General features: G+C 37.5%; 1 protein-coding gene across 3 annotated transcripts in view; it reads left to right on the top strand.

Moving 5' to 3' along the window:
- Nucleotides 1–13,255, top strand: part of GABRG3 (gamma-aminobutyric acid type A receptor subunit gamma3) — a 335,334-nt gene that overhangs the window by 11,919 nt on the left and 310,160 nt on the right. For all 3 annotated transcript variants that reach the window (XM_080593186.1, XM_080593185.1, XM_080593187.1), the window contains exon 3: nt 6,081–6,148. In XM_080593186.1, coding sequence (XP_080449312.1) covers nt 6,081–6,148 — 68 coding nt within the window. The remainder of the gene's footprint in view (nt 1–6,080; nt 6,149–13,255) is intronic.

The following is a 13,255-nucleotide window of genomic DNA, read 5'->3' as shown; positions in this document are numbered from 1 at the left end:
CATCCAGACCTTGTTTGCTAGCTTGCCAGACTTTGCAGGAACAAATTTAATTGTTGTTGGGTCTTATGGTACCACATAGGAACTACCCACTATGAATATAAATAAAACCATAATGGAAACTTCAGGGAGTCATAGTAAAACCAGCCTAACCATGTAAGGGCTACAGTTTTCATTGCCAAACACCACAATACCATAAAAATCACAGCTTGTGCATTGGGGAAAGATAAATGAAAGATGAAAGTGCTAATGACTGATTGATGCTGATAGTGAGAGAAGAAGAATAAAAGTGATTCATAGTTGGCGGAGGGAGTCTTTTTATGTGTACACTGTCATTCACAGTCCTGGACAGAAAGGCAACGGAACCTAGCACGTGGATATTATCATGTTCAAAAGACTCTGTTCTCATCCTGGTACTGCATTCATGCAAACTGTCTTTCAAGTCTACACCCAATTTTTAATCTTCATTCTGACTTTCATTTGCAGTCCCTTTTGGTAGTTTGATCTTAAATCATGGGCGTGACTGTGGGCGTGACTGTTTTGTCAGAGTATACCTGGCTGTAGCAAGTGAAGGACTTTGACACCTATGTGCTGTTAAAGCCCATTCTCTGCTGTGCTGAAAGAATGGCTCTAATTTTTTTCCCTCTCATTGATACCTCCCCATTAACCATGTTTTTTTCTTTTTTTTTTTTTTTTTCTCCAAGTGTGGTAATTTGTCCTAAAATATAGAAGTTTTAGCTGACTACAACTCTTTCTGAGAAGTGACTTGTTAGCAATAGCAGTTTGTTTTACAGGAACAAACAAGTAATTAGATATCACCTGTAAGGTCACGTAGGAAAATATTAATAGTCGTCATCACTAACGGAAAGTAAACAATAACACAATAATCACGACTACTACGGTTACCAATAACTGTCTAAAGATTTATTACTGCTTTTCTGCAGTTTAAAAATAGCAATTTATGTGCAAATGAGATAATGTAAAATATAATTGCAGAGTAATTTCAAGGACTATTTCATTACCGGAAGACCAATCTTGTTAATCTTTTGTGTTCAGAAAACTTTTGTGATCAGAAGCCTTGTGGAACTTAGAGTATAGGGTCTGCATATTTCCAGAACAGGTTATGTGCCTTCTACTGCTAATTGCTTTGCTTCTATAAATAAGTGTATATTGATCCATAAAATTTTTACTACCAGCATATTGATTAAAAAAAGAGCAATTTAGATTTGGGAGTTGCTTGAACAATGCAAAAAAGGTTAAATCTCAACAAAAATGAATTTTATTTTAAAATTTATGAGAGCTCAGCCAGTTCTATTCATGCTTAAATGAGCTTTCCAATAAAAATATTTATAGACATTAAACTTTTAAAAATAATTCTAAATATTTATGATTTGTGCAGAATCATAAACGCTATTTGGACAGACTTCAAATGTGGAGGAAGCTTTCTGTAGGAAGAAAGCAAAATTGGTCTCATTCATGAAATAAACGTCAATTCTGAATAGCAGATATCCACCAAAATATAGAGGGATTTAAAAAGGACAGGATGATTTAAAATACAAAATAAGCACATTAAAATGTTGGGAACTTATTGCAGAGTTTTTCACTAAAAGATGTGTGAATTTATTCAACAAACCCTTTGTTCGTTTCCTCACAAATCATTTAAAATTCTTTGATTTACCTGCCCAGTTTTTTACACACTAGATCTGCTTGCATAAGTTCAGGAGTAAAAACTGCTTGGATTTTAATGAGATTCAAGTTCTGGCACTGTTTATTTTACCAGTGTGAAAGGACTAAGACAGGACAACACAAAGCCTGTTGTTTCTGTATTTTGTAGTTGTGTGGACATACCTAACCTAGCTTTAGGTTTACTGGCCAGGTGTTCACCTGGCTTCTTTACTGAGCTTTGCAGACAGCAGTGAACTCACAACTCATGTGGCTAGGCGTCTTTTAAACTGTCTGAAGTTTGTAGACAAATTTCACTTGGATGTTTTTGTAATGTGATAGTCACAAGGCTGACCGGAATATAAACACTCATCTGTCTCAAAGACATGACATTTGGATCATATGGGGAGTACTAGCTAAATATTGGTGTGACCTTAGTTTTGTTTGCAGATATTTTGATTGGCTTGATAAGTCCCCTTCTCGATTAAAACCAACGTGTTTGAAGATGGAATGATGGCAATAAACAGTTAGCTAACCTTAGATAGCACTGTGTAGCAGCATAACACTAGTTATTTGGATGTGCTTACTCTGTCTTTCAGGGAAACCTAACCACCATATATTAAAAACTGTTCCAAAGAACTTTGAGAAGGTTGGTACCTTTTTTGACAACCTTTAGTTGCTCTTCTCTATAGAATCATTAAGGTTGGAAAAGACCTTCAGGATCATCTGGTCCAACCATCATGCTGCTACCAATGTCACCCACTAAACCGCGTCCTTAAGCACCACATCCAGTATGTGATATATATGTGGTTCTGTCAGTAATTTTTCTGAGTTTCTGACAGCTCTTTTGAATGATTTTGGGTTGATGCCGATATCAAAATAGTCCCAAAGCTGAGGATCCATTTGTAATCTTACTGTCACTTTTAGTGAGATACTAACACTTTTGTTGCTTGAGCAACAAGACTGTGCAAGAAGAAAGGATCCATCTGCTTGCAGCTCAGCATCTCATGCAGGGCTTAGTCAATCCTTGAACTGAGTGTTCACAACTGTATGTAGTATATAGAAAAACAGAGCAGGCCTTAGAACAATCGATAGTGTAATTATTTCTGTCTTTCCATGCAGTGCAGTTTATTTTTGAAGACTGGTAGAGGAGGAGTTCATTCTAAACATAAGACACGATAACTTTCAGACTCGGTTATTTTCTTTTTCGCAGTACATTTTGAATAAAGTAATCTTAAAATCTTTGCCTCATCATAGTTGGTATTCTGAATTAAAATCCTGTGTAAGGAGTCTAAAACTCATACGTGATGGTTCTCCCGGGTATCTGTTTATATCCATGAGAGACCATGTGCAACAAGAAATGTACTTTTTTGCCTTTTCCTTCAAAACCACAACACATACCTACCATACAATTGTATTACAATTCCATTTGCTGCCTCTGCCTAGGAAAACAAAATATCACTCAAAGAAACCTTCAGTCTTTTTTGCTGTTGTAGGAATATAATATCTTATATAGATTTATTATTATTATTATTATTTTAATTTGAATTTCTCTGGGACTTTCTGAAGCTAGAGGCTGATTTTGTTTGACATAAGAAGTGGATGCTGCTTAGTTTTCTTCTGCTTCAAGATTAGACTTTTGCTGTGCCTAAGACCAAATACTCTTTAGCATCAATAAAAACAGTACTTCATTTTTATTTTTATTTTTTTGCACCAGGAGGGAATTTGGCCTAGCACATTCAGGAGAAATTATTATCTCATAACCTATTTATATATTTAACTGCAGTGATTAAAAAAAATGGATTCTAAGCACTATGTTCTGGTCCTGAACTTTGTCCCTGATCCTGCCAAGATCCAATTGCATGCCAATGTGCATCACTAAGTCTAATCTCGTTAATGTTCATAGAATCACAGAATCATAAAATGTCCCAAGTTGGAAGGCACTCACAAAGATTGAGCCCAGCTCCTGGCTCCACAAATGATCACCCCAAAATCAGACCCTACGTCTGAGAGCGCTGTCCAAACGCTTCTTGAACTCCAGCGGGCTGTGCTGTGACCACTTCCCTGGGGAGCCTGTCCCAGTGCCCGACCACCCTCTGGGTGCAGAACCTTTCCCTAACCCCCAGCCTGACCCTCCCCTGTCCCAGCTCCGTGCCGTTCCCTCGGGTCCTGTCGCTGCCCCAGAGAGCAGAGCTCAGCGCCTGCCCCTCCGCTCCCCTCGTGAGGGAGCTGCAGGCCGCCATGAGGCCTCCCCTCAGCCTGCTCTGCTCTGGGCTGAACAAACCAAGGGACTTCAGTTGCTCCTCATATGTTTTGCTCTCCAGACCCTTCGTTATCTTTGTAGTCTTCCTTTGGACACTCTAATAGTTCTGTGTCCTTCCTGTATTGTGGCATCCAAACCTGCACACAGGAATTGAGATGAGGCCACACTAGTGCAGAGAAGAGAGAGGAAAAAGCTCAGAGTAGAGCGAGAATGTTTACCAGAACTCCTTGGTGTTGAACTTCCATCCGGATGTGTGCCTAAGTCCTAACAGGATCAAAGCCTTTTATTCCATGTATGTTATCTTGCTAGCTGTAGTTCCCTGCTATTACCAATTTCTACGTAATGACATTTATTACTGCATTTTGAGGCAAGTCTCATTACCAGAAGCTGCTAGACTCCTATTTAGTTATTAGCTGGGTACAATTAGAGTTGCATTAATCAGTTGTGCTTGTTCAGCTGAGTTCAAATTTTCTTTTGCTGAAGGGAAGATCCGAATTTATAAGCCACTACTGCAGACAATTTGAAACCATGACCTTAAATGAGGTCCCAGATGCTTTGACCACATACAGTCCAAGAGGTGTGTGGTGGTTCATGAATTACAGAGAATGTTTATCATCTTTGACCACTATTTGTACACATCTTAATGTCTTTTTTGCAACATTAGATTTGGTCTTCATGAGGAAAGAAGTACATAACAAAGGTTTAAATGATGAGACAGCCTGCCTTGCCTATTTTTGCAGGACCATGTAACTTTTCAGGTTCTTAGAACTCCTCAGCACCTCATTGTTTGAAATCTGGGGGATAGGGGCAAAAATCATTTGTTTTTGCATGTAGAGATTCTTTTCTGTATTCAGCTTTGTGTTGGATGGCTTCTTAAACTTCAGACAAATTAGCTATTACCCTCCTGAGCTTCCCTCGGAACTGTGCTTTTTAACTGTTCCTTACTTCTCCACTCAGTAGCTTGCCTGAGGAAGGCTCTCTTGAGTTCTGGGTAGCTGATGTACCTGCAAGCCCAGGGAGCTTGAAGTTTATTACAAAAAAAGTCCAGAGTTCAGCATAGTTGGAGAGAAGTGTTAGTTCCTCAGCTTCAGTGGTTTGTATTGCTCTCTGGAGATTTTTAAAGACCAGGGAAAAGGGAAGGTGCCTCTGTGGGAGAACAAAGGCTGTTGTCCTATTAAGGACAGGTTTGTATCAATTATGACCATGCAGGTTAGAGCAGGATATATGCTTATTTAGTTTTGAAGTAACTAACTATTGAGACAAGTAATACACCAATTCAGATCTCAGCTTAGAAGTTAATGTATACCCTGCAGAGTCTGAAGGAAGACAGTACAGGTAAAAAACATGCTTCTATGTGGAAAAGTGGCATTATTTTAGAGTTAGGTTACATTACCCTTAAGAGCTATCTGAATAATGTTCAGCAGGTATGCTGACACTGAACATGCTGAAAGGAAGATAGAACCTAGATGCCTAAGCTAAAGAAAGGACATCTGGCCTACCTGTTGTCTTTGAATTAAACTCTGGAAGTCTGAGAGCATGGAAGTTCTTGTGAGAAACTAGTATCGATTAAACCAAACCAAATTCAAAAAGCTTTAGATGAATGAGTGCGAAGGCAATGTGAATTGAAGAGAATGAGTCTAAAAAACTGAAAGAAGGAAAGTTGCTCAGGTTTAGCTAAATTGATTTTATAGTGATTTAATCTAAGTTAGGATAAAATCAGGACTGATGAGATGAGAAAATCTGAAAATACAAATATATATATATATTGGTGTGGAACAAGCATCCTATAAACTATCTGAATGTTGAGGAAATAGAAAAAATATATATGCTGCATTTTTTTTTAGTTTCATGTCAGTCAAGTTTAGACTTTGAGCTACTCTACTTAGCAATGAAATTTTCTTTAACAAATTGCTGCTGAGATAAATGAGGATCATGATGATGAAGTGCCACAGGCTGTAAGTTGTGGCAATTTGTATTGGGGGGGAGGAAAAGAACCTTGTCTTCCTTAAAGATACATAATCCTTGTTTCTCAGTAGTTCCTGGTTTTATCTGAAGAATGAACCTTATGGATATTGGGGGGGGTGGAAACTGTTTGAAGTGATTATTTATGTTTTCTGCAAAATAATATTAAGTTATTTCTATTTTTTTTTCTCTGCAGTAAAACCAACAGTTATTGATGTTGATATTTATGTCAACAGCATTGGTCCTGTATCATCAATAAATATGGTAAGTGACTTGCTAACAAAGATTTTTATCTGGACTGTTGGTCTTGGCATCAATACTAGCTTTTGAAAAAGATAATAAATAACACTGGGATAAGTTTTTTGATTGCTGATTTAGTTCTGGTTTCAGCTATAGCTCTGTTTTTTCAGATAACTCTTTTATGTCTCTTCAAGAGGAGAACAAACCTTCAAGCAGTATTATGTTCTGTGTTGTCTCCCGTAAAATGCTGGTAGACTTCGAGTGGTAAAATAGCAGTCAGGGAAAAAAAATATAAAACAAAACTATTGTCAAGAAAATTCTTGAATTGCTGTTTCAAGAGTCAGTTGAATATACAGAACTTTATAACATGGAGTTAGTAACTTTATAACATGGAATAATACCATGTATTATCAGTATATTTATTTGAAATTCATCATCCCTTCAGCGGTTATTGTTCTTTCACTGAGGTTATCAATGATCTTTAGCCTTACAGTGTAATTCTGAAGAAGTTATCCATATCTGTATTGCATATGTAAAGGCAGGAGAACGTGAAACGTTTGTGTGATACTGTGACAATAATGAACCTATTGAAAAGTAATGGTTGGTCAGCTGTTGTGGTCTTCTTAAGCCCAGGACATTCTTCAGTTCTGCAACAAAACATTCAGGTTAGAAAGCAAACTGGATGTTTGTTAAGCTGTAGAGGTATAGGTTGCTGTGACTACTTATGTGATTTCGGGTTTGAATTCAGTGCAGTAACCTCCCTTGCAAACTAGGTTGAATTTTATCTTACAATTCTGAAATGTAGAATCTGAAAAAGAAAACTACTTGTTAATGTCTTAATTTACTTATTAGTGAAGATGTTATACTAATTCATCAAAGCAGGGGGTTTCTTGTGTTCACGTTGACATTCAAAGGCTGGTGGGTACAATGGTGATATAAAAATCTAATAAGTGCACTGCATGTATGTCTTGTGGTTTTGGAACAAATGATTCTGAATTTGAAAGCTGGTCATTTAGTCCGAGTGTTTGTTATTGTCTATGTATAAAGGAGGATGCAAATTATTGCAACGTGTCAAACACTGGCTTGGGGAAGACTCTTCCTGCCTCTGACAATGGGAAATCTGGCAAGTAAAGACAGAACAAATTATGTGCTAGGAACAACTTGGGCACATATTCAAAGACTCTGAAATGTATTGGTCATATTTCTTTACGTGAAGCATTGAATACCAAGCAATGGGTGTACCTGCTCCAATTCTTGAACTCATAGTTAATTATCTTGCCCTTCCCCAGCTGTGTACCAAAAAGAGTTCTCTAGGGAATGATTTAATGGAAGATTTCTTCAGTTTATGGCTTGCATTAACATGGGTACTCTGTTCAAAAGCAATAGGAACAATAGTGAGGATATTTACTTTTCCTCTTTTGCCTCGCTGAATTCTAAATATAATACTATGGTGCTGGAAAAGAAATTGAAATAGTATTTAAGACAACATTTAGTAGGAACTTCTTCAGGTGGAAAAATGGAAAAAAATATTAATAAAAACAACTAGTGGTTCTTGGAAGCTGGTTATGTAACAGTCAAAACATAACCAATTTATTTATCGCTTAACTTTAAGGTGTATTAAGTTTAAGGTGTATTATGGCAGGAAGATGGAAAAATGCAACAAAATGTCAATTAAAGGAATGTGTACTGTATCTCTTTGATAGTCGATGTTCTTACTGGGATGGTCAATAAGAATATGGTGTAGGGATATTTTTTGCTTACAGCTGAAAAAAAAAAAAGCATAGTCTGTAAGGACAAGAAGGTAAATACAATAATAATGAATGAAAAGTCAGAATATAAAATGTAGGTACCTGAAGTTTTAAGTCTCAAAACTCAAGTCTGCTTAAAGCTGTATTTATACTGAATAGAAATGTAGAGAACTGTAGAACTGGTCATAGCTTCAGATATGTTTGTGGATAGTATATCCCACTGAAACTGAATCTGAACTAGCTAAGCACTTTTGAGCTTTACTTCTATTGTCAAACCTAATTATAGATGTAGGAGCTTAACATAAGGCACACAAATGTAGCAAACTTTTGTCCAAAGGCTCCATTTCTGCTCTCTGACTTCGGAGTTTGTCCAGACTTACATGAGAGAGAAGAAATGAGCTTGTAGTTTAAAATTTACAACGAATATGGGAAATTCTCTTTAGAAACGTACAAGTTATGGTTCTGTATGATGATTTGTCTCGTCAGTGGCAGAACTGTTCTGCGAAGCTACGCTCGCCCTTACTTGTGCTACAATTTCAACTGCTTGGCTACAGCGAACAGCGGCTCTGTGATGCTCCACTGGAAAAAAAAAAAGAATAAAGAAACACACACATGAAAACATTTTTTTGAATTAAAAATTCAAAAATTATTTTCACATATTTATTTATTAATTATAGAAGTGTTTCAGATAGCCTGTGAAACACTGGAACAAAAAGCTGAACAGAAACATTAGCAGGTAATTATGGGCAGCAGAGGAAGAGAAAGGAAGGGACCATCTTCAGTCTGATTCCTGTTGTATAACTGAGCTCTCAAAGGGAGAGGAATTGTGTACAGAATTCAGATCAGTACTCTAGTGAGAAAAAAAAAAAAAAAAAGAGAAACTACATATAGACCTCCCTCTATATTTCTCAGCAGGACAGGAACTTTTAGCTTTTCTCCCCTAAATTGTTATTAAAAGTTGAGCTATTCTGTCAAGGTAACTCAGCAAGATGGTAGTTGATTGAGCAAAAAGAAAGATGATTACATTGATTTCCATCTCCTCTGTTTCAAGAGTGAGATCATCAACATGTACAAGGAGGACTTCCCTGCTGTGTACTTCCAAACTTAGCCCTTAGCTCTATCACATTTTTCGTAATCTGCAGTACTTCTGAGGAAAAATCATGGGGAGTTTCTCTAGAGGTCAAACTCTGCAGGTGTATTTTCTTATCAGTTTTCATCAGCACTTTTCATCCTGTGGGTGAAACCTCGAAAGTAAAATCATTTTCTTAAAGTTATCTATTCAATGGGTGTTCAACTGAATATTCAAGCCAATTTTGTAGATCAGACCTTTTTAGGTGTCAGTTAACTTTGTGTAATCATGATTTGATTTGAGTATGAATATTAACATCTCATTGTTTCTTTAACAGTCAGGAAAAAGACAGTAGCTGCCAGATCCTTGCCTACAGCAAAGATAGCCTCGGGTAAATTGTATGTGAATACTTATGGCCCTGAAAAAAAAAAGAAGTCCTCTTAGAATGAGGTTGGAAGTGCCACAGAGGAAAGAAATGTAAGGGATCGCTTTAAAAAGGCTTTCAATCAAGGCAAAGGTAATGTTCTCTGTGCCAAAGATGGCATAGTCCTCTGTGCCAAAGATGGCATAGTCCACACGACTGAGGTTTTTGTTGCTTTCCCTAAAGGCCTTAAAAGTGATTCACTCCCTGGTTGCTTTCAAAAATATCTTTTTAGAATCTCAAGATCTCCAGAAATAAAAAAAAAAAAAAAGAAAAAAAACCAACCAGGTGATTGTAGGAAGTTAGTGTAGGTGCTCTTAGAGACTCATCGTTATAACCTCTTTGTGATGACAGTAGAAACTTGTTTTCTGGATCTACGGTAGTTACTCTTCCTTTGCCTGTGACATGAAAGATTTCTCTGAAGCATAGTCTAAAAAAAAATATAGTACTAAGTATCAAGAAATAGGCATTGTGTAAGGATAAAGAAGTCAAAATAAAGAAGTCAAAGCAAGCTGAATAATGAACTGAGTGATGCTAGGATGTAAGTCTCCACTGACACTAACTTTGAAGAAGGTTATTTCAGTGTTTGATGCCATGGTATGATGTTATGAAATGACAGAGGTGATAATTTGATAATAGACAAGGATTTTAAAATGTACAACACTCTGATTTTAACCCCATTAAAATTTTTAGGTTTGCTTTTTTTAAAAGATAAAAGCCGTTCATCATATAAATACCCTGTTATCTGTCCTTTATCAAAAAAATAATAGGGTGTGAGTTTGGGCTGATTTAAAAGAAACATAATCTGGTTGATTTTAAAGTAATTGACACATGGATGTTGAGAGCCAATTCAGATCTTCTCGTGTTCATATTATATCCCTTTATTCTGTTTTTTATCTCTTTACAGAGTGAGTTACAGAAATCTGCTACTTTCCATTTCATGTTATAGTGTTATTGGAGACCCTGACTTGTGGGATGCAATATTCATATCTATCGCAATAATTTACTTAAACCTTTTGGCATTTAAGTGTTGTTATTTCTGTAATCATAACGAACATATTTTCACTGCTGTTAGGGATCTTCTAAGTGACTTTTTAAAATAAGCAAATTCATCTCAAATCTTGATTTTATTTTTCCCCACACTTTGTATTTTAAAATAGGCGTGTGAATTGAAGATTACTTCATTTTCATATCTTAATGTCTTTTTATTTTACACCATTCAAAATGGTGTCCAGGAAGCATATGCTTTTATATTAAAATCCATGCTCCAGTTCATGTCAACAATCTGATTCTTGTTAACAACCATAAGTGGTTTCTAAGTTGTTGTATAAAACTTAGATACTAATGTGGCTTCCTGCTGCTTTTTATTTTTTTTTTTTATAGATAAGTAAAAATGGTTTGTGTATAGAAGAACAGAAAAAGAAGAGAGACCATGTCAATATGCAATGTGGGAATCAGATGTAAATGATGGGGAAAAAACAGTCCTCTAGGAGTATTTTTGTTGAACAGAAATACAAACACACTGAGATTGCACAGACTATTCAATCTCAGCAGCATCAAAGTGTGTGCCTCTGTGTCCGTGTGTGTACACCTACAGTCTTTTTTAACTGAGTAGATACAGGAACATGAGGCTGCAGCACAAGCTGGCGATGAAGGAAAAAGTTGACACCTGTGTGGTTTTAGCAACAAGAATCTCATTTTACTACAGCTGTACAGGAAATATATTGAAGAAGCAGCATGAGAAACAAGCTCAGAAACTGTACTTACCTGTTCATAAAACTATTAATTGCTTATCTGCTGGATATATGCTGATTTCTTTATTCTCAAGTAATCTGAAAATGTAATTCATGGAGTATTTCTCTGGTGTGTTCCATCACTTCATTCTTTTCTGTCCACGCTCTCGCCTGTATCATACATCTTTATGGATGCTGCCTTTTGTTCTGTTCAGTGTTGTAGAATAAAGGCAATCTTTACTCTCTTTTGCCCCCTAATGTGTTGATAGACTTCTTTGAACTTCAGTTTCAAAGTCGCCACATGCTCATTTTGCCTCTCTACTAGACATGATAGGCATTAAAAGAATAGTCTTGATGTGGAGACTAGTCTAAAATAATTTTCGGAGTTCAGGATGAAGTCTGAATTTCTTGCAAAATTTTAGCATGTATTCCTATTTACGTGATAATTAAAACTATTATTGGAGCATCTGCAACTACAGAAACATAACTAAAGCTAATTTAAAACCATGTTTCATCTGTTTCTTTTACCCCAATGTGAAGCCCCCAATATTTGCTTTAAAGGCTTCTTTTTTAGCTTTTCAAAGATCATGCAAAATGTTATTTGAGCATAGGCATGATATCCTGGTATTCACTGTGAAGTTGGAGTGTCATTTTCAAGAATCACAGAATGGCTTGGGTTGGAAGGGACCTTAAAGCCCATCAAGTTCCAGACCCCTGCCATAGGCAGGGACACCTCCCACCAGACCAGGTCGCTCCAAGCCCCATCCAACTTGGCCTTGAACACTTGCAGGGATGGGGCATCCACAACTTCTCTGGGCAACCTGTGCCAGCACCTCACCACTTCCAGAGTGAAGAATTTCCTCCTAACATCTAATCTAAATCTCCCTTGGTTTAAATGGTTTAAATGGTTTAAAACCATTTTCTCTTGTCTTGTCGTCATCTGCCTGTGTAAAAAGTTGCTCTCCATCTTCTCTATAATCCCTCTTTAAGTACTGAAATAAGGTCTCCCCAGAGCCTCCTCTTCTCCAGGCTGAACAACCCCAGCTTTCTCAGCCTGTCTTCATAGGGGAGGTGCTCCAGCCCTCTGATCATAAAATCATTAAGGTTGGAAAAAAATCTCCAACTCTCCGGTCCAACTGCCCCCTATCACAAACAGTTACCACTAAATCATTTTGGTGTTCTTCCTCTGGACCCTCTTTAACTTGTGCTGGGGGCCCCACATCTGGACGCAGCACTCCAGGTGGGGCCTCACAAGGGCAGAGCAGAGGAGGACAATCACCTCCCTTGACCTGCTGGCCACTCCTCTGTTGATGCAGCCCAGGACGCAGTTGGTCTTCTGGGCTGTAAGCACACACTGCTGGTTCATGTTGAGCTTTTCGTCCACCAGAACCCTCAAGTCCTTTCTCCACACATCTGGTCTCAATGAATTCTCCCAGTCTGTACTCATGTCTGGGATTGCCCCGGCCCAGGTGCAGCACCTTCCATCTGTATTTGTTGAACCTCATTAGGTTTCCTTGGGCCCACTTCTCTAAGTTGTCCAGGTCCCTTTGAATGGCATCTCTTCCTTCTGTTGTATCAACTGCATCATTCAGCTTGGTGTTATCTGCAAACTCACTGAGGGTGCACTCAATCCCATTGTCTACGTCACTGATGAATATGTTAACCAGCACTGGTACCAAGATGGACCCCTGAAGGACACCACTCGTCACTGACCTCCACCTGGACACAGAGCCATTGAGTGCAACTCTCTGGCTGTGGCCATCCAGCCAATTCTTTATCTACTGAATGGTCCACCTTTCAAATCCGTATCTCTCTGATTTAGATATACATTTTCTAACTATATCTCTCTGTCTTAGTGAATCTATTTGTAAAACACTTGTCTAGGGAGAATTTTTTTTTTTTTTTGAGGGGTGAGTTTTCTAGCTGGTGAGTGCAGATCGTCTCTAAAATAATGGAATGCCTCAGGATATTTTTATTTTTCCCTGCAAATTTTACAAGCCTCTTTTTTGCTCTGTGACCCAAGAGAAAACTCAATTCCGAGTTTAAATTTCAGTTTGAGTGAGCCTGTTTATTTAGGAGGACTAAGATACTAATTGTATGCTAGATTACAGTCAAGTTACTATTCTTACTTCTTGAGCATGTTCATATATTGTCATAGAG

Source organism: Anser brachyrhynchus, assembly GCF_964034855.1.
Source record: "Anser brachyrhynchus genome assembly, chromosome: 1".
NCBI lineage: Eukaryota > Metazoa > Chordata > Aves > Anseriformes > Anatidae > Anser > Anser brachyrhynchus.
This window is presented reverse-complemented; position numbering and strand designations above follow the sequence as displayed.